This window comes from Tursiops truncatus, chromosome 7 (genome assembly GCF_011762595.2).
Source record: "Tursiops truncatus isolate mTurTru1 chromosome 7, mTurTru1.mat.Y, whole genome shotgun sequence".
NCBI lineage: Eukaryota > Metazoa > Chordata > Mammalia > Artiodactyla > Delphinidae > Tursiops > Tursiops truncatus.
In genome coordinates this window covers 105840507-105860889 of record NC_047040.1, presented here as the reverse complement: position 1 = coordinate 105860889, position 20383 = coordinate 105840507, and the positions used below count along the sequence as shown (strand labels likewise).

The following is a 20383-nucleotide window of genomic DNA, read 5'->3' as shown; positions in this document are numbered from 1 at the left end:
TATATGTATGTGTGTATGTATAATTGAGTAACTTTGCTGTATACCTGAAACTAACACAACACTAAATTAACTATATTTCAATTAAAAATAAGGAAAAAATAAAATCTAAGAGTTTAGATCTAGCACAGAGCAGTGCATTATTAAATAATAACTAATAAAAACAATAATAACAATGTTATTATTATAATATTATAATATACTATAATATTAGTTTATTATAATGAAGTAATAATAATGTTATTATAATATTAATATGCTATACTATTAATAATAGCACACTATTATTAGTATTATTATTTGATTAATGCAGAAAACCAAGTTATTTACCATAGCCTAAAAGAGATATTCCAAAACCTTGAACAACATTAATATTCTCAACCCAACCTTGACAACTTTCCTTTGAAAGAGGGAGAATTTTAAAGGGAGCAGTATCTTTAGAACAGGGACAGATTGTCTATGTGTTTGTCTGTTTGTTTGTTTGTCTGGAGGTATCTATATGGCCTAGCACATTGCCTGATTCACAGTATGCTCAATAATTTTTATGTCGTGAAAACTAATTGAAACTTTTTTTCTGTAACAGTCATGTCGTTGGCTTCTGGTAGACCACACAAAATATCCTTTGTTAATACAATCAGGGGAGGACATACAAAGTCTGTTCAAAGAGTGCTTTTGCTTTTACAATAAACAAACTTGACTTTTACAGAGAAGCACAAGCATGGAGTAGGTCTGGGTTCTGATTATGTAGTAGTTCCTTGAAGATGCAAAATAAAATTACATTTTTAATCAGAAGATAACACACAGTTCCTGTTGCATGAGGTGAAACTAAATCATCTATTGCATTTTCCACAAGGAAAAATGCAGTTCATTATTCTTTAAAAGAAACAGTAACGAATGGCCTGTAGTCCAGTTGTGACTCAATGTTTGTTATCTTCAAGGGAGAAAAGATAAGATGGGTATTTAGGAAGTTGGAATGATTACTGAAATCTGATATTTCAGGATCCTTTAAAACACATCATTCACAGGGAGGTCAGATTAATGAGTCTGAAATATTTTATTCCTCAGGGAAGCAGTATCATTAAGAAATTTCTGGACATAATATGAGACAATTACACACAATTTTAGAATTTGAGTCAGGAAGGGGCTGTGGTTTGGAGATCTTTTTATTTACTAGAGAACTAGAGATGACCATAAACAAAGTGAAACATTATTTAAGAAACCTATGAATTCAAATAAAATAATTTTTCAGTAGTTTCTTCAGGAGCTATAAACTTGTTCCAAAGAAGATAACGTGCATTTCATAAAAGAGGAACTCTCAAAGACTATGTTTTCTGTTGCAACACACTTAGACTATTGATGTACACAAGCACAATGCAGTCCCCAGATTATGCACAATTCGAAGCCTACCTCGTAGAATTGCATCCCATTCTTTCCTGGTCAAAATGGAGTAGCAGAATGTGAATGAGGAAAAACAGTGCTGTTATTGGATTATTGTTGATTTGTCCTCCTCAGAGTCCATCTCACTCTGGTAAGAAAACTTCGGCTTCCTTTTAAGAAATAACATTTCCTGGGCTTCCCTAGTGGCACAGTGGTTGAGAGTCAGCCTGCCGATGCAGGGGACGTGGGTTCGTGCCCCGGTCCGGGAAGATCCCACATGCAGTGGAGCGGCTGGGCCCGTGTGCCATGGCCACTGAGCTTGCGTGTCCGGAGCCTGTGCTCCACAACGGGAGAGGCCACAACAGTGAGAGGCCCGCATACCGCAAAAAAAAAAAAAGAAAGAAAAGAAATAACATTTCCCTATTCTCAACACATGTGGTTAATATTGACCTGCACCCTGCACCCTGTCCAGAGCCATAGCTGGGTGTATAATCCAAGCATGGCCACTCAGTGTATTCTAATCCCTTGGTCATTGTCATCATCTGGACTTGTCACTTGACACAAATTTGTCCTTTGAGACTCAATCCAGGACTTTTTCCTGGAAATTTTAGAAATGAGAGGCTTTCTTTCCACCAGGGCTGTTGAAATGGTAGTGATCAAGCATGGGGTTGCTGATTCCACCTTTGTTACCATTGAAATTCTGCCTGAGAATAAAGCCCCATAGAGAGGTAAAGAGAGTCAAAGGTGGAGTGAGAAACAGACAGACAGACAGACAAAGGCTGAATCACAGTCACATTTGAACTTCTGAACCCAGCTGTGCCTGAAACAAAGCCTACACTTTGAAACTTCCATTTTCACCAACTATTATATTATCTATTGTCAATTTAAACTGGTTAAAGCTTGATATACCTTTAAAACAGCCCTGATTGACAGTGACTCATACTCCCATCTTCAAGGCTCACCACGGTCCAAAACTGCTCTTTTAGAATGCATTTGAGTCCCTCTTTGGAAATTACCTTTATAGCCCTTTTCCAGACTCATTAAAACAAAAACAGAAACAAAGCAAAACACAGTTCTCCTCCAGGTTCCCACAATCTTCAAACATCAAAAACTTCTAATGTGTGGAGAGTGGGCTAAATACCAAGTACTTTACATATAGTGTCTCATGGAAGGCTTACTCAGCTCTATGAATTAAATGTTATCATCCTCGTTTTACTGATGAGGAACTATAGACAGATTAGACAATTCACCATGGTCACACAATAGTAATTACAGAGGAGAAAGCCAAACATGACTTAGTTTGTCTTTCCAAAGCTGAGCTGTTTCACTCTGTAATTTTGCTTTTCAGTTTAATATCAATTGGACCAGTCTTGAAGCAGAAGGGGGGCCCAACTGTGTACAAAATTAAAAAAAAAATAGAGTACGGTCTTCCCAAAAGAGTACTTTGCAGTACTCACCTTTCACTTACATGCATAAATTCTGCTGTGCTGTTTAAAAATATCAGTCATAACTCTTCACCTACAAAATGTTTGAGAAATGATTTAACATGAAAACAATCAGGTGTTTGGTCAACAAGACTCCGATGTTGCAGAAGACACAGTAGGCTTGACATTCAAAACTGAGGGATTTGGGAGAATCAAAAAACCCTGTTCTACAGACACAATCAGAACTCACTTCATCTGAAGAAGACAAAAGCATAGGCAAGCGCTCACAACTAGCCCTACAATTTCTAGATCAGCTGGGTTCTTTTGCAGGTTGAGAAGTAATTTTTTTCAATTTCTAATGGCTTGTTAGGGCCAAGTGAATTTTGAAACTACCTGGGCAAACAGCAATCACAGCAAAAGAATAATGTCTCTGCCAGGTGTGAGTTTCAGCCTATCAAATTGGCAAGTAGGCAGGAAATTAATAAATGCTGGCTGTATAAACGGATAATCCTGTAAGTATGCCCTGAGTGCAAATCTCATTTGAATGTCTATTTGGAATCTGTTAACTACAGTTTAAAAGCAGTACTACAATTCCTTTCCACCTAAACTTGAACATGTTTCCATATTTTAAAAAGTAACTGCTTCCTAAATCTGCAGTATGATAAGAGTCTCTTCTCAGGAAGAAAAAAAATAACAATTATAATAATCCCTTAATTCTTAGTTTTCTAAAATGTGTGTGTGTGTGTGTGTGTGTGTGTGTGTGTGTGTGTGTGTATATATATATATATATGTCATCAAATTTAATGATATATTCTGACAGAGTAAATTAAGAGAAACCAGGATCAGAAAAAGTTAATTAAAAAATATATATATAAATAAAAACACAGCTTCTTTTAGAAGTTTCAAGCTCTCTAAATTTCTACATCTGTGTGAATGTCCAAGTTCTTTTACCAAGGTTGAGTGAGACAGAAACTTAGAAACACACTGGTAAGTCACAATATTTGAATCGAAGGAATGTGCTTCTATGTTTTCTAAAGAATTCATTAATTTTCCAGAAACAGATGATCTTGTCCAAAAGGGTGACTTCCCTAAATATATACACTTTTTTTCTTTTTAATGTTATCTTCTCTTTAATCCATTCATGTAATAGACCAGAACCAAGAAATCTTTCTTAAAAGTCAAAGAACGTTAATAAACCAAGGAATAAACCTAACAACAGCCCATGACTTACCATAGGTAAACACCCATAATGCAATTTTAATGCCAATGATTTTATCTCCTATTTTCATGGACTAGTCTCGACATCATAGGAATTCCCAAGAAAGAGACTTTTATTCATCATGGTATGTGTGTAGGCACATACCATATAGAACCATTATTGGTACTAAATAACTACCTTCTAGAATGGTGAATTGGCTCTTCCTCTTACAGAAAGAAAATGAATAAATGTGTTCTGCTTTACAGTAGAATGCTGTTAATGGTATTGAAGAAAATTGGGACACCAGATTTACTACACTTATTCGCCCTTGGTCTATCCTATGAAAAGTGCTTGCAAATCTTTGTTTTAGAGTTGAAAATGTCTAACCTAGTACTAGACTTTTCTAAAATTGTGGAGTAGGGTTGCATTTGTCATCAATACCATGTACCCACTCCTGCACCATCCGTTCCTATAACAAATAAGAGTTCTTTCCAATGCATGAGGTTTCTTTCCAAAGGGTCTGCAGGATGGATGTCCCTTCTTAATAATGGACCTGATGTTTATATCATCTTCCTTCACCTCCAGATATAGATCTTTCATAGACCAGAAGCTCTGAGGTTAATTGTGTATCCAAGTGCTCTTGTCTATAGCAATTTGGATGGGAAGGAAGGTGGGGAGGCAAGAGTCTCCCACACTTAGCCCAGTGAAGACATTTTATTGGATACTCTTCCTCAACCATAATCAAATTCTTTCCTATATTTTCCAAAACAAAATGACAAGCTGGCCCTCAGTAATTTAGTACCCTGCTTTAAATTTTCATCCTTTCAATCTTATGTATTATGGGTTTAATTCAAAAGACAGAAATGCCACCGGAATATCATACACTGTGGAAAGATTAATAGAGAGAAATTTTTAAATAAGAGGATGTTTCTAGAGCTGCCATTACACAAACTAGGTGTCATGAAAACAGCCAGAGCTTGGTGGTCTTACAGCCCTAATGATCTCCCTGCCCAAAATTCTCCTGATTTGGTTGAAGTGAGGATTCAATGGCTCAAGATGTATTTAGGTATCAGGGGACATATAATAGACCAGTTACTATAAAAAGTAATTCTGCTTCATTAAAATCAATCAACACATTTTTAATGTCCTGCTAAGCTTCAGGAAACAAAGAGGAATCCTAAGTTTGGGGGAGATTTTTGGGGGAAGAAAGATGAAACCAAGACAGTGAGTCATCAACCAACATTAAGGTTGCATCAAGGAAAAGTACCTAAATCATCTTGAAGAAGAATAGGAATCCTAGCCTTGAGCTATTGCTAGGTGAAGATGTTCAACCTATGACTCTTACATTCAAATCAGTGAAAAGGAGACAAGATAAATAAAATCACCTAACAGAAAAGGGCATAAGTATAAAACCTCTCCACCTTGGATGTGGCTCTGGGTTGAAAAAAACTGTAACAAAAATAATAATAAAATGACATATTATGACATCAAGAGTAATAACATTTCTTCTGAGACTTCAACCAGAGGTTTGGTCTCATTCAGGCCTTGAGCTTAAATTTATATTCACTCTCTGTCTAGAAAAAAATCCCAAAATGAGAAACTGAAATAATTTGAAATTGGTAGCACCTCCTGGCACCAGGCAGAAGCAAACACAAATCTTGCCTGGAGGAAAGTTTTCCAATTTCTGATCATCAATGTTCCTGCAAATTAATTTCAACCAAAAATGAGCTCACACACGTACTTATACACACACATAGCATAGGAGAACAAGCTATCATAGGAAAGAGTTAGAAAACAGAAAATAATAGATTTAGATCCCTATGGACTTCCAATATTGGGAATATCAGAGACAAGATGTTTAATAACTAATAATGGAATACTTAAAGACATAAAAAGATTTAAAAAATAAGTGGGAACAAAAGATTATCTTAATTAAAAGGCATGTTTGAAAAAGGATAAAGTATTACTTAAAAAAAAACATAATCAATGAAAAAATGATTCATTGAATAAGTTTAATGGGATAGTAGGCATAAATGAATTTTAAGATAAAACCCAATGAATATCCCAGAATGCGAGACAGTGATATAAAAAATAAAACTTATTTATAAGACGATGGTAAGACACATGAGGATAGAGTTAAAAAGTCTAAGGTTTATCTAGTGCAGGCCGAAAGTAATTAAGTAGAGAGAAGAAGAAAGAAGCATTACTGAGATGCTGAGGATTTTTGAGATCTAGTGGATAGATACATATGAATTATACATATGAACTAAATACAATAGGAACTAATGAATAAATGCAGAAAACATAAACGTATCAAATAAGACAATTAAAAAGAAACCCACAATCAGACACATGGTAATAAGACTGCCAAACACCAAATTAAAAGAAATGACCTTAAAAGTAGGTTTTGGGTGCTGGGAGTGGTGGTGGTCAGAGCACTTTCAAAGGCAGGACAGGCTGACAGCCAGCTTTTCAATAGCCAGATCAGAAGAGTCCAGTGCTATGCTGGCGAGGGTTTAACCTGGATGTCTAGCAGTGGGGAGAGCCCTGACTTGCAGAATTTCTGAGCTCCATGGAGTAAACACTCCCAGGATGGCTGATTTCAAACTACCCTTGTGACATCACAGAAAGCAGAATTGGGCAGAGATGTGTGTAACAGGTCCTTATGAGCCACTGTGAGCTGGCTCCATCACACCCATGGATAAATCCTTCAATGTCGAGTTGTACGTCTAGTAAAATTATCTTCCAGGAATAAAGATGAAAGGTGGAACTCCTGTTTTCAGATAACGGACCCCTTATACAGAAAAAAATTCAAAAGAATCTACTTCGGAAACAAGGAAATCAAATCTGGTAGAAAGTAGAAGGTTCCAACAAATTCGTGACTGAATTAATAAATCAAAAAAGCAGTGTCTACATGAAATAATAGTAGGAGAGGGGAATGGAATAAGAAAGAAATTTAAAATTCAATCTAGAAGTCAGTCATTGTTGATTGGCTCATTCAACTGCCATTTTAGCAACTAAAACTGACGTTTCCCAGACCTGACAGCAGATAGATTTCTGGATGCACATTACTTTCTGGAAATTAAGTACTGTTTATGAATCTGGAAGGCTATAGTGTGACATAAGTCATGTTTCTGCCTTTTCAGCTTTTTCTACTGGCCAGCAAAGTCATGGTAACCTGAAGTATTCTCTGCCACCCTTTTTAAGAGACTTTCTCTGCCTCTTGGGAGTTGACACATGCCACTGCGGCCACAGTGGCATCTGGACTCTAGCCTCACATTAGGGATGGCCTGGGAGTTAATAGCTCCCCACTCATGAGCTGAGAGCTGCCTGGGGAGTTACTCCAAAAGACTCTAACAAGAATGCACACTGTAAGTGCAGCCACAATTTTAAAAGCAACTTATTTCCTGAGTTAAATCCATTCCTGCTTAAAATGCCTTGGGTTACTAATGTTTTCTACACTGTATTGTGACTGAGAGAATAAGAAAGAACATGCTAGAATCACAGGAAAGTTGACAAGTAGAAAATAAGGAGGCAGAAATAAACCCAATCATACAAGTAACCCCCAAATGCACAGGGCTTACATTTGCCAATTTATAAAATAGAAGATGGCCAAACTGGATAAAAATGCAGTATTTAGCTATAGCTCTTCACAAGATCATATATAAGGCTAAACAAAGAAAAGACTGAAAGGGAAATATGGAAAATGATATACCAGGCAAATACTAACTAAAGCAAAAACGAATTAGCTATATTAATAACAAACTAGATTAAGCACAGACATTAAAGTTAAAAAATATTACTTCAGTGTGAAAAAAAAGTTCAATTCACTGAGAAGATATAAAAATTTCAATCTTGCCTACACCTAATAAAAGTCATCATTAGACATAAAATGAAAATTCACAGAACTTCCTGTAGGAAAAAAGAACATCCATTATTATCGTAGGAGATTCCAATCCTCTTTTCAATTTTCAATAAATTAGAAAACAGATTAAGGACTTACAGAATTAAATAATTGGGTTGTTCAAATCCTTAAATTATTTAAGTAAAATTTACATAAATTTAACTAAAAGAATGCAGTAAATGCTTTAATTAATTTGAAATTAGGTAAAAATAATTATTTTGGTGAATCACTTTGTTCGTTTACCTTACTCGGGATTCTACAAAGTAGATATACATGCCACTTTGTGGTCCTGCCACACGTACCTCTCAGCCTCCCATAGCAGGACTCTTGGTTCTATATCTTGGATATTATACGCATCTTGGTGCTTCCCCTGGTGAAAATTATTTATTACTTTATTTATTTTAACAGAGCTTGCTGGAAAGGCATGGACTAGAAAAACAAACCTGTGACTTTGCCCAAAGTGAGGGACCTGATGGCTCTGAACTCAACCTCTGAGGAGAAGTTATAACTGAGTCGGAGGTGCTGATCCATCTGCAGGAAAAGAGAAAACAAAGAGGCATCAGCAGAGGTCCGCATGTCCAGCACATGAAACACTCCCGTATGAAACAGCTTTGAAAACACACACAGGGAAGAGCCCTCTCTGGGACTTTCTCTCTGGAGAGATGAGAAATGTCTCACTAATTCTCCCACAATGCACATAAAATACCCGTTTCTTTACTCTTGGTGAAATAAAGGCTTTCACACAAGTCTCCTCCCTGGGAAATTCTATACAGCTTTTGACAGGTATTTATCTCCCCACTGAGAGTTTCTCACCAAATTCTTTGCTGCAAACAAGCAAACAAATGAAGCCTTTCAAGAATGCTCACTGTGCAGGATTAACATTAAAGGGAAAGCAGGTATTCATTCCCAATCTCTCCCCCCTTCTCCCCATTTGGTCCTTAAAACCATTACCATCTCCTTTGCTCCAATCATTCTGACCTGGCCTCATTCATGGGTGCCCTGGGGGATTTTCCTGAGTGAATATTTCAGTTTGACAAAAGGTTTGACCCTGGGGAGGGGAGGCTAGCTGAACGGTTGCCACCAACATGAACAGATGATAATCCCATCTTGCAGATGAGTGAAAGCCACAAGGGGGATTCTTTGGGACTTTATCTCTAGGGTCATTCTTTAGGGAACCGTCCTTTCCACACACATTGTTAATTCCAGTTCCATCTCTTTGTTCTCCTCCCCATTTCAAGGCATCGTTTCCCATCCATCCCCAGGTTTTTTCTGTCTAGTCAAACCCTACCAGTTTCTTCCCGGCTCTACTCTAAATATTCATATGATGTTATCCCTGGGAAGGATCCTTGTAACATATCACAGTTAATCTGTAGGAAGAGGAGATTAAGACCCGGTCAGCTGCGTGCCCGTCCCCGGGCTCCCCTTGGGGAGCAGCTGATCAGGACACATACCCAGTGCTCCCAGCTCCCACCACCAGGACCCTCCTTCTGCACCCACTGCTGCTCAGTGACCCTCTTCCAGGACTCTGGGTCCTGCGGTGGTTTTTGCTGTGAAGGAAGTCAGTGGCTATGACTTGTGACATGTGATTATATGGTTTATTTCTTTTTCATTCATGAAATTATACTTTAATAATACTTGTTATTTATTGAAGACTTGGTATGTATGAGACACCATACTAAAGTATCCTTCAAAATGCATTCTTCCCTATAATACTGTGAAATAGACATTATTATCCCTGTATTTCAGATGGTGGAACTGATGTCACAGAGATCACAAACTTGGGCAAGGCCACACAGCATCACATAGCAGTGTCCCCTCAGTATGTGGCCGGCCAACCACACAATATGGAGTTTGCTTTACTTGTCCATATCCCTCTAGATGCTTGAGCAGCTTGTAGACAATCACTGTGTGTTCTTATTTCTGAATTTCTACAAAATTCATTCAACAAATGTTTGATCATCTTCTATGTGCCAGATACTGTTCTAAGTGTTCCCAAAGTCCACCTCCTCTCGGAAGATTTCCTTGATGCCTTGGTTAGATTAATTGATCCTGTTCTCTCTTTCATGGTGCCTTTTTATTTTTTTCTACCTCTAACCTTGCATTTAAGATGCTGTATTTTAATGATCTGCTCTCTCTCTCTCTCTCTCCCCCTCATTCTTCCCCACTAAACTATTGGCTCTTCGAGGACATCTTATTGATATATGTTTTCTGTAGGTCCTACTACAGAAACTGGGAAAGTAACTCCAAAGATAGGTTTGTTGAGTGAATAAACAAACATCCTGTACTGATTCCCTTTCTATCTTTTGGGCTATGAAGACAGCATCCATCACAACACCAGGATGCCTCTGGCTTCCCTGGTGGCCTCCACACCTTTATACAACATAGGGTTTCTCATACCCATGGTCCTCACCTGCAATCTATTTAATGCCCAGATTCAGTCCTTGCTCTGAAGGAGTTTTCTCTCTGCCTTATCTCAGAGCTCTCACCTACACTCTGGAACTGTCTCTTCCAGCAAGGGGCAGGGTGCCTTTTCTCATGTTTTGTTGCCCAGGTTGGAGAGGAGGCTAAAGTGAGTGGGAATTTCCTGCTGAGTGGAGAGCAGCAGAAGGATTCTTAGAACTGAAGGTTGAGCTCAGATTCCTCTAGCTTCTGCCTCTCATCTCCTCCCCAGGCTCCAAAGGATCAATTTCCTATGCAAGTGATTCCCTCAACACTGTCACACTTGGAAGAGCTAATTGTTCTAGTATATGAGTCATTCTTGTCCTACTGTTCTGTTTTGTGGGAACTTACCTGGTCCTTTCTACTTTAACCAGATGACAAATAAGGGGGAGAAGGAGGTGAATGACACTTAATCAAAGGGTTATTTTTTTAATAAGTATTTATAAAGGTTTGGAGATGAAGGTAGGATGATTCAAAGAAGGCTTGAGATAGCTGGGGAATGGATTCCAGCCCTGATGTGGAGTGAGGGCACTTGAGTGCACCTGAGGGCACCCTTAGTACTGACTCAGGTGCTGGGTTACCCATTTGAAAAGCTTAGCAAATGCACAGGGCAAAAGCAAAAAAAGTGGGGGGTTGTCCCACAAATATTTATTTCTAGGACTTCAATCTTTATGATAGGGGCTAGGCAATCACTGAAGTCTTCAACGAGAAATACATTATTATGTTATATTCCCTTATGTTTATTTTATGCTTTAGGATTGCTTTTCTTTTTAACTGCAGTTGGTGAGGTGGTGAGGGAGTGAAGTACCACAGTCCTTTAAACTTTAGTGTGCCTAAAATTTGTAATCTGGCCTCGAGAAGCTTTGTTAATCTCAGAATCAAGGATGCCCAGTGGTCTTGTCAAGTCATTAAATGAGATGAGAAAAGGAGGGAAATTGAACAAATCTTTTTCTTTCTTTTTTCTTTTTTTTTTTTTTTTTTTGTAAGCCCTAGATGCCAAGCTTTGTGCTTGATCCTTTAGTTATGCTCTTTCACAGAACCTTTACCAGAACTGACTGAGCTCCGCTGCATTTGCACTCCAGCCCATCCCCACAACACTCAAACTTTTTTTACAGATAAATAGACTGAACCTCAGAAAGGTGCATAACCCGTCTAAGATCCCAGAGCATAAGTGGTGGAGCTGGGATTTACACCCGAGCCTGTCCCGCACTAGGGTTGCCTCTCTTGATCTCAGGGTCTTCACCTCTCAAAGGAAGACATTAACTACATGGATTGAAAATGCTGGGCCTCCTCCTTCTTTACAGCTCGTAATTGTGCTGGCATTTTGGTAACCTGGGTTAATCTGTTTAATGACATTAATATATTTTAAGTAGGGACCCTGTAGATTACCTCCACCACCAGGGCACAGGTCGGGGCACCTGAGCCTTAGAAACCACTGGCCAAATTACAATTCTCAAATCATCACCAGGATTTCTCACTCTTGCCTGCAGCCCTGGTCCCTAAGGACTCCTTCCTAGAGTCACACAGAGCAGAGAGGAGAAGGACTAGCAACTCAAGACTATACCTTGAGGGAGGGTCTGTTTGTAGCTACTGGAGGCCTCTGGCTGGCTGAGTATAGTGCTAACCATCTGCCTTCTCTTTATAACTGATTCTGAGTAATGCCTGAGACTGAGATGGAGCAGTAGCTTACCCCTTTCTGTTTTTACTAAATAGCTTGTTCCTTTTTTTTCTTCTATTTTTTTTGTTTTTGTTGTTGTTGCTTTTTAAATTTGGCTGTGCAAGACACACGGGATCTTAGTTCCCCAACCAGGGACTGAACCTGCGCCCTCGGCAGCGAAAGCACAGCGTCCTAACCACTGGACCTCCAGGGAAGGCTTGTTCTAAGTAGGGAGGAAGGAGAAGAGATAAGGCAAGGCTGGTTGGGGGGTGGGAGTGTCACAGAGACAAGTATGTCATGTGACTGTGTCAATAAATTGATTTAAAGTTAAAAAACAAAGAAACTCTCCATCTCCAATTTTTTTCTACTACTTCTGTGCTTTGGAAATGGTATGTCATCCACAGATATGTGCTTATCATTGACTATTGATTGATTGGTGGGAACCCTTGAGATGGAGAAGAGAAGGGAGTACCCCATTGTTCTCTCACTGCCCTATTTGTGCCTTTTGTTTGTGGAAAGAAGATAGGAAATAGAAAGAAACAGAGAAGGGATCATATATGCAAATGCCCACCAGCACGCAGCCTAGATGTCCCATCGAGGCCTCAGTCAAGACATGTTCAAAAAAGATGTCATCATTCCCACCTCCTTTGTCCTCTAATCTGGCTTCAACCCAAAGACTTTTAACTCTTATTTCAAGAGTCAATATTAGAGGTGAGTCCATTAAATTATCATTCAGGAATTGTGATTGTGTCCTATATTTGCCAATGACTCCTGAACTTCCCCTCAATCAAAAAAACGAATATTCAGTCTTGACTTATCCCATAATCCATATCCAGACAGTCAGCTAAGGCTACTGACGTTCCTTCCAGACCTTTCTCAAGTCTTCCTCTCATTGGCTACCCCATTGCACTACTTGAGGCCTTTATCTTCTCTTCCTGCCTGGTCTCTGTCCTATATCTCATAGCTCCCAAATGTGTATTTCCATGGAGCAATCACAGTGAGCCTCTGGAAACAAAAGGCTACCCATGCTAATTTCCCTGCCTAAAATCCAGTGGTTTCCCTTCCCCTCTCCACAGGGCTAAGTTAATCTTCTCCACATAAGCCTTGTGGAGTTAATTCACCTAGGTCAAAAATATTTATTAAGGACCTGCTATATGTGAGACACTGCTTGATAAATTGGAGGTTCCATGGTAATGAAAATAAACAAGAATCCCTGTCCTCATGAAGCTTACATTCTAGAGGAGAGAGATAGGACAAGAAACTAGATAAATAGATAAGTTGTATCGGGTGTTAGATAGTGCTTAAGTGGTTTAGGATTGAAGTCAAGGAGCTGGATTGCTGTATTAAATAAGGCACCCAAAGATGACATCCTTGAGTCAAATTTTGAGTGAAGTCCTGAAGGAAGTACAAGTACAGGTAAGCAATGTAGATACATGAACAATTGTGTTCTAGGCAAAGCAAACTCAAGCATATTCAAGAGCTCTGGAAATAGCAAGCAGGCCAGAGTGGCCTGTGTGGAGTTACAGAGGGGACAGGAATAGGTGAGATCAGAGAAGTCACAGCAGGAAGCGAGCAAGGGGTGTGCGGTCATGGAGGTGCTCTTAAGCCACTGCAAGATCTTTGGCTTTACTCTGCATAAGAAAGGAAACCATGGAAGGGGTCTGGACACAAGAGTGTCACGATCTGACTAATGTTTTAATAGGATCACTCAAGTTGCTGTGTTCAGAAGAGGCTGTAGGGGAACAAAAAGAGGTGCAGGGGTATGTCAGTTAAAGGCAACTCATGTGATCCAGCAATCCCATTCCCAGGCAAATATCCAGAGAAAACTCTAATTAGAAAACATACATGAACCCCAACGTTCATAACAGTACTATCTGCAATAGCCAGGACAGGGAAGTAATCGAAGTGTCCATCGACAGATGAACAGGTAAAGAAGATATGATATATACATACAATGTAATATTACCCAGCCATAAAATAGAATGAAATAGTGTCATTTGCAGTAACATGGATGGACCTAGAGATTATCAAACTAAGTGAAGTAAACCAGACAGAGAAAGACAGATGTCATATGATATCACTCATATGTGGAATCTAAAAAATAATACAGATGAACTTATTTATGAAACAGAAACAGACTCACAGACATAGAAAACAAACTTACGGTTACCAAAGGGGAAAGGGAGTGGGTGAGGGATAAATTGGGAGGTTGAGATTAATATAAACACACTACTATATATAAAATAGATAAACAACAAGGTCCTGCTGTATAGCACAGGGAACTATACTCAATATCCTGTCATAATCCATAATGGAAAAGAATATATACAAAAGAAAAGGTCATTGTGTCAAATGCCAGTGAAAGACAAATGAGGAAAAGACCATTGGATTCGGCAAGATCCAGCCACTGTTCTCTTGAGAAGTGTGATTTTGTGGCCGCTCAGTGACAAACTTTCATTGGGTAGGTTTAAGAAAAAGGAAGAGGAAATTTGGAGACCAAGCCTATAATCAACACTTCCAAGGAACTGGGCAATAAACTGAAAGAGAAAATGGGGCAGTACATGGAGTCAGATAAGAGAGTGAGTTTTCCTTCCCTCCTGACACCGTACTTTTTTGTTCATGTTTTTGGTTTTCTTTAATGCCTGTAATACTTGCATGCTTTATGCTTTGGGAAGCCATTAAGTAGAGCTGGAAAAATGCTGTAAAGAAAGGTGAGGAGGGTAATGCTGCAGTGATGCTGTCCACTAGGTATGAGATCTGGCCCACAAGTGATTGGTCAGGTCTTCGCTAGAGCCATTAGCTGTTCGTTTTCAGCAACAGGAGGGAAAGAGGTACACAGACACAGATGGAAGTAGGTGGAGAAATGTGCTGAGATTGTGTGGATGTTCTCTTCTGAATGCTACATTCTTTCACAGAAAGAAGGAAATGAAGTCATCTACCAAGAGTGGAGATTGAATTGCAATTGTCAGCCGTCTAAGGAGAGAGAGGGAAAGTTTAAAATTGCCATCTAGGAGATCAGGAGGATGGATGAATTAACAAAGACTAAGGGGTGATTTCTGGGCAGATTTAAGAGCTCACCTGAGGTCATGATTCTAAAGGAGGATGGTCTGGACTCTGCCCATTTTCTATTGCGATCCACTATTGCCTGATGCTCCTCTTTGTACCAAGACCCCGGGAATTCTGTGGAGTGCCTGACACACACTCTGCTCTTTCAGACAGCTTTGCAGGGGCTCACTGGGACCCTCTGCCTCTTTCTTCCCCACCCAGCCAATTTGAAATCAATGTCAAGCCTCAATTTACTCCTAACTGCCTCCAGAATGTAAGTACCATTTATCTTTGGACAACATGTGTTTGAACTGTGCAGGTCCATTTATACGAGGAATTTTTTCAATAGTAAATATTATACAACAGTACTACAGGATCCTCCATTGGTTGAATCCACAGATGGGGAACTGTGGATACAGAGGAACTGAAGACAGTGAGGGCCACCTATAAGTTATACTCAAGTTTTTGACTGGGTGGGGTGTTGGTGCCCCTAACTTCCCCTTCTTGTTGTTCAGGGTTACCCGTACCTGATGCCCAGATGAGGTGGGTGCCCTCATCCATGCTCCTGTATCACCTGTGCACACTCCTCCCACAGCCTTTACCCATCCCTTGTGATTTCCTCATTATGCTACAGTTCAGGGGTTATCAAAACTGAACAGGCATCAGCATCACCTGCTCCCCCTCCCCACAGAAAAGTTTCTGATTAAGTAGATCTGATGTGGAGCCCAAGAATTAGTATTTCTTACAAGGTCCCAAGTGATACTGATGCTGATGAGGGGGATGTCCCCTGACGACCACTATTCTAATTCTCCAAAGGCTAGGGCTGAGTGTGGTTTTTACCTGTCCCCAGAACTTGGCTGCACAGTTGGCTCGGGTTCGAAGCTCAGAAAAATTGTATTGAGCACCAAATGCACATTTGGCTGAATGAGAAGAAGGGAAGTAAGGTACCTGAATGGTAAACACTCTGCCTTCTCGGTTAATCTTCAGGTGGTGCAGTCTTCTGTTGGCAAAGTTCTCTGTATCGATGGTGAATACATGGGTTTCTTCCTTGCTTAGCTGGTAGCGAACTTGTAAGCTTCCTTAAAAGACAAACATTAGACATTAGAATTAAAGATAGGAGCCATAAATGCAAAAATATGATCAGATTGTCTTTTAATTGATTGTGACTGTTTTCTAGGGACCTATGTCTCAATCTTTTCATTATTCACATTCTTAAAAGGTGTTATATATCTTGTGACTATAGCATCTAGGTCCATATTAAAAATCCTGAGCATAGCTGAAATACTTTTGTGTGTGCGTGTGTGTGTGTGTATGTGTGTGTGTGTTATCAGAAACCAAAATACCAGTTTGGAAAATCAAACAACCACAAGTCTATTTTGTAACTGGATTGTGAAAACTTTAATAAGATAAAATCTTTTCCCACGCTCTCTTCAATTCCTACCATTTCTTAGAACTCCCTTTTTTCCTAATTGCCTTCCTGGAATTTCAGAATATGTAATGTGAAATAAGATTGTAAAGTAATCTAGGCAGAATAGGAGAGAATAATTTGGGGTAATGAGGCAGTTACCCAACAGAGTCAGCCAATAGCAGAAGCTCCCTACTGCTAATCCTGGTTTCCTTCATTCCTCCTTTCCTTTTGGTTCTGATCACCATCAATTTCCATTGGGGGTGTATTTTCTCACTTAAAAACTAATCAATAAAAATAAAATAAAATAAAATAACATAAAAACAAAAAAACTAATCATAGCTCCCTAGCAGTAGCATATTTGGTGCAGAGAGGAGCTCAGACATGAGGTAAGAGGTCTGCCAGGGGAAGGGAAAGGGCCCATCTTTCCCTGCCTTCCCACCTGCCAGGGGAAGGGAAAGGGCCTGCCAGGGGAAGGGATGGTGGCTGGCATGCTCTTTCTGGCTCCTTCTAAGAACTTGGGTTTTTAATATATAATTCAACCCAATAAAATAAATCAGTATGTGATAATTATGTGTCAGGCATGGTGACAAGGACCACATTCCTTGAAGTTATTTGGGACTCTCTTACAATCCCACTGTGTGGGTCATTCATACACACATTCTGTATGTACCTATCCATTTTAGAAATCACTTCCATTTTATACATCTTTACAAACACCTGCCTAGCAACCATCCATCTTAGATGTCAGTAATCTCAACCAGGACCCTGTCAAGGTATTTATTCTATAACTTCCCCAGTATTCCAGTTTAGGTCTAAAACACCTCAACCATTTCTTCTAGAGCTCTACAGATATTGATCTCACCTTCTTATGATGTTTGATGCAATCAGTGACTCCCTAAGTACCCTAAGAAGAGCTCCTGAAACCTCTTGCTAACTCATTGTCACACAGCTCCTAGGAGGAGAAAGTCAACCCATGGCTTTTCAACATAAGTTTGACACAATTAAGGGCTGACTCCAGTCTTATAGGAGGCACTGGGGTGAGATGGTGACAGTCAGGGCCAGAGGTTCATTGATCACCTTCCCCTCAGCTTTGTATTCAGCTGCTTGGTCAGTGAGCAAAGAGGCACGTCTCTCCTTCTAGTGCATATTCTGGTGTCATGAGGTTACTGTCAGCTTCTTGGATGGCATTACCCGGGACCCCAAAAAGTTCATTGCCCTAAAGCCCTCTTCTATCTCCTTTTTATGATTCATCTGTCTGCTTCCATTTCCTCCCTAGAGTCTCCCACCACTACCTTCGCATTCAAAAGTGTTTAACATAATGATAAACTTTGCAAGTTTATATATTGTCCAATAGACAGGGAACTGACAGAGGGAAGATGCTCTGAATCTAATAAACAACAACAACAACAAAAGGATGGTCTTAGACAGGTGTTCACTACAATTTATTCAGGGAACTATAATGTATCCCCTCCTGTGTGTTCTCCATTTCTTCTTCTTTTTTGTTTGTTAGTATATGTTGACATTGATACATTGTAAAGGGCATGCATTTGCGGGTGTGTGAATATGGGCTGAAATAAGATGTTCATGGTGTGGAAATTAAAAATTGATTTGAGCCCCAGTTAAGACTTTTCCAAATATGCTTCTGGAATAAACATACATATAATGGAATAACCTTTGGTCACCGGCAGCTATGCTGTAAAAGTTTTAATGGCTCTTATTAATATTGGAGCACTCTAGCTGTATCTAGCCTCACTTTTTTAGGTCTCCAGGCAAAATCCATATCATCATTTTTAGAACTATGCAACAGGAATTATCAATGTCATTTAAAAAAATGTCGAAGAGAAATCTGATTCCAAAAAAAAAATTGTATTTAAACACAATGATAAGGAATCTACTTTAAATCAAAGAGGATGTAGTCATATTCCGTTAAACTTCCTTACTACTCTCTGGACAAAGTTACCACCCCTTGGCTTCTATTATGCTTGAGTTCCTGCTTATGACTCCTCTTTTATCTAGAACAGTTTTTTGTTCCTTCCTCCATTTGATTGATGAAGGAACAGAGGGGCAGGAAGGAATAACTTTTCATCATTCATAGTAAGTGATGGACTCAGAAACGAAATCTAGTTAGCTCTAAAGAGCATGGTTTTCCCATGGAACACAGGGTCCCATGTGTTCATCTCAGCCAAGAACGGTCTTCCACTTCGACTTTTCCCTTTAAGCTTATTCCTACTCAAACTCCAAAAGTAAGCACCAGGTTACCTCTTCCAGGAAGCCTTACCTGGCTTCTCCAAGGTGCCCTCTTCTGCTCCTATAGATCCTGTGCTCACTTCTAGCCTAACATGTATTGGGTTGTGCTGTCTATTTACTTGCTTATTGCCCCTTCCTTCTTTCCTTCCCTCCGTCCCTCCTTCCTTCCTTCCTTGCCTCCCTCCCTCCCTCCCCCCTTCCCTCCTTCCTTCCTTCCTTCCATCCTTCCCTCTCTTCTTCCTTCCTTCCTTCCTTCCTTCTTTCCTTTCATTCTTTTCAAAACAACATAAATTTATTGTGCCAAATTCTGGAGGCTAGAAGTCTGAACTGTTATCTCAAAGGCTCTAGGCTAGGATTCTTCCTTGCTTCCTCTGAGCTTCTGGTGTATGCCTGCCTTCCTAGGCTTGTAAATGCATCACTCCAAGTGCTTCTTTTTTCTTCACATGGTTTCTCCCTGTGTCTCTCTGATAGATCTATATTCAAAGCTGCTCTAATACTCTACAAATGATAACTATATTCCTTTTAGCAAACCTTTTTACTATTTATATTCTTCTTGACAATCACCTACTCATGAGAAGATGAAAATTATGGACTAGAAACTCAGAATTGGAAATTTCAACCATATATCTAGTTCAGCGCCTCAATTTGGGCCTTAGGAGAAAGATTCCCACACCTCAGTTTTTTCAAGAGCTTCACTTTGTTATGTTTTACGTGTTCCCACTTTGCCAGTTTTCCTACACTAGTCTGTCTTCCATACTGTCATTAGTGTGAGTATTCTAACATAGACTTATTTGGCCATGTGATTCTACTGCTTAAAAAATTCCAAGGCTCCTTAATTTTACATGAAACATTCCAACTGCTTAGTCTGACATGCAAAGTCCTTTTCTTACCTTCCCACTTTATCACATACATATTTTTCATAACTGAATCACATGTGAACTATCCCAAATAACACCCCCCAAATAATGCTCCTCCTTGCCTTTGTGTACTTTTTCTTCCTCTGGGACCACCCCTGCCTCCTTATCTCTATGACAACCACTTCTCCTTCATTAAGACCCACCTGATGTGACCTAGGTCTCCACTTGCTCTCAAAACTGAATCTTTCCTTCTTATATTGTCACTGTGCTCACTTTTAGTAACAACCTCAGTGTATCATGCTTTGCTTGTCTTTCTCCTTGAATGTAAGCTTCTCTAGGAGGAATAGATGCTTATTCATCTTTGTGTCTATGGAGAATAACACAGGGTCTGCTATCTCAAGTCGCCAAAAGTCATTTGTTGAATAAAATGGCCCCTCTGGAGAATGTTATTACCACTTCATCAACATTATAAACTAACAATTATTCAATGTCTACTGTGTGTCAGATACTAAATTAACTAATAGTTATAATGTTATAATTCTATCTTTAAGGAGTTCATAATCTGAAGCAGGCAAAAGCAAGGTCATACTTGTCTGCTTATACGCCTATCATGTATTAGATTATTTATTTATTTTAACATCTTTATTGGAGTATAATTGCTTTACTATGGTGTGTTAGTTTCTGCTGTATGACAAAGTTAATCAGCTATGCATATATATTAGGTTTTTAATCTGGTACTAAAGATAATTTTTATCAGATTCTCAGATTAGAAAGTAGAATTTCAGTGGAGTAAAATGCTCTAAAAGTAAAACATAATAATAAAAATAATA

General features: G+C 39.2%; 1 protein-coding gene across 2 annotated transcripts in view; it reads right to left on the bottom strand.

The window, feature by feature from the left end:
* The window catches only part of CNTNAP5 (contactin associated protein family member 5), an 877416-nt gene that overhangs the window by 35870 nt on the left and 821163 nt on the right, over window positions 1-20383 (bottom strand). For both annotated transcript variants that reach the window (XM_033860287.2, XM_019931771.3), the window contains exons 20-21: window positions 15990-16120; window positions 8344-8431 (exon numbers count right to left, since the gene is read on the bottom strand). In XM_033860287.2, the coding sequence (XP_033716178.1) occupies window positions 8344-8431; window positions 15990-16120 (219 nt within the window). The remainder of the gene's footprint in view (window positions 1-8343; window positions 8432-15989; window positions 16121-20383) is intronic.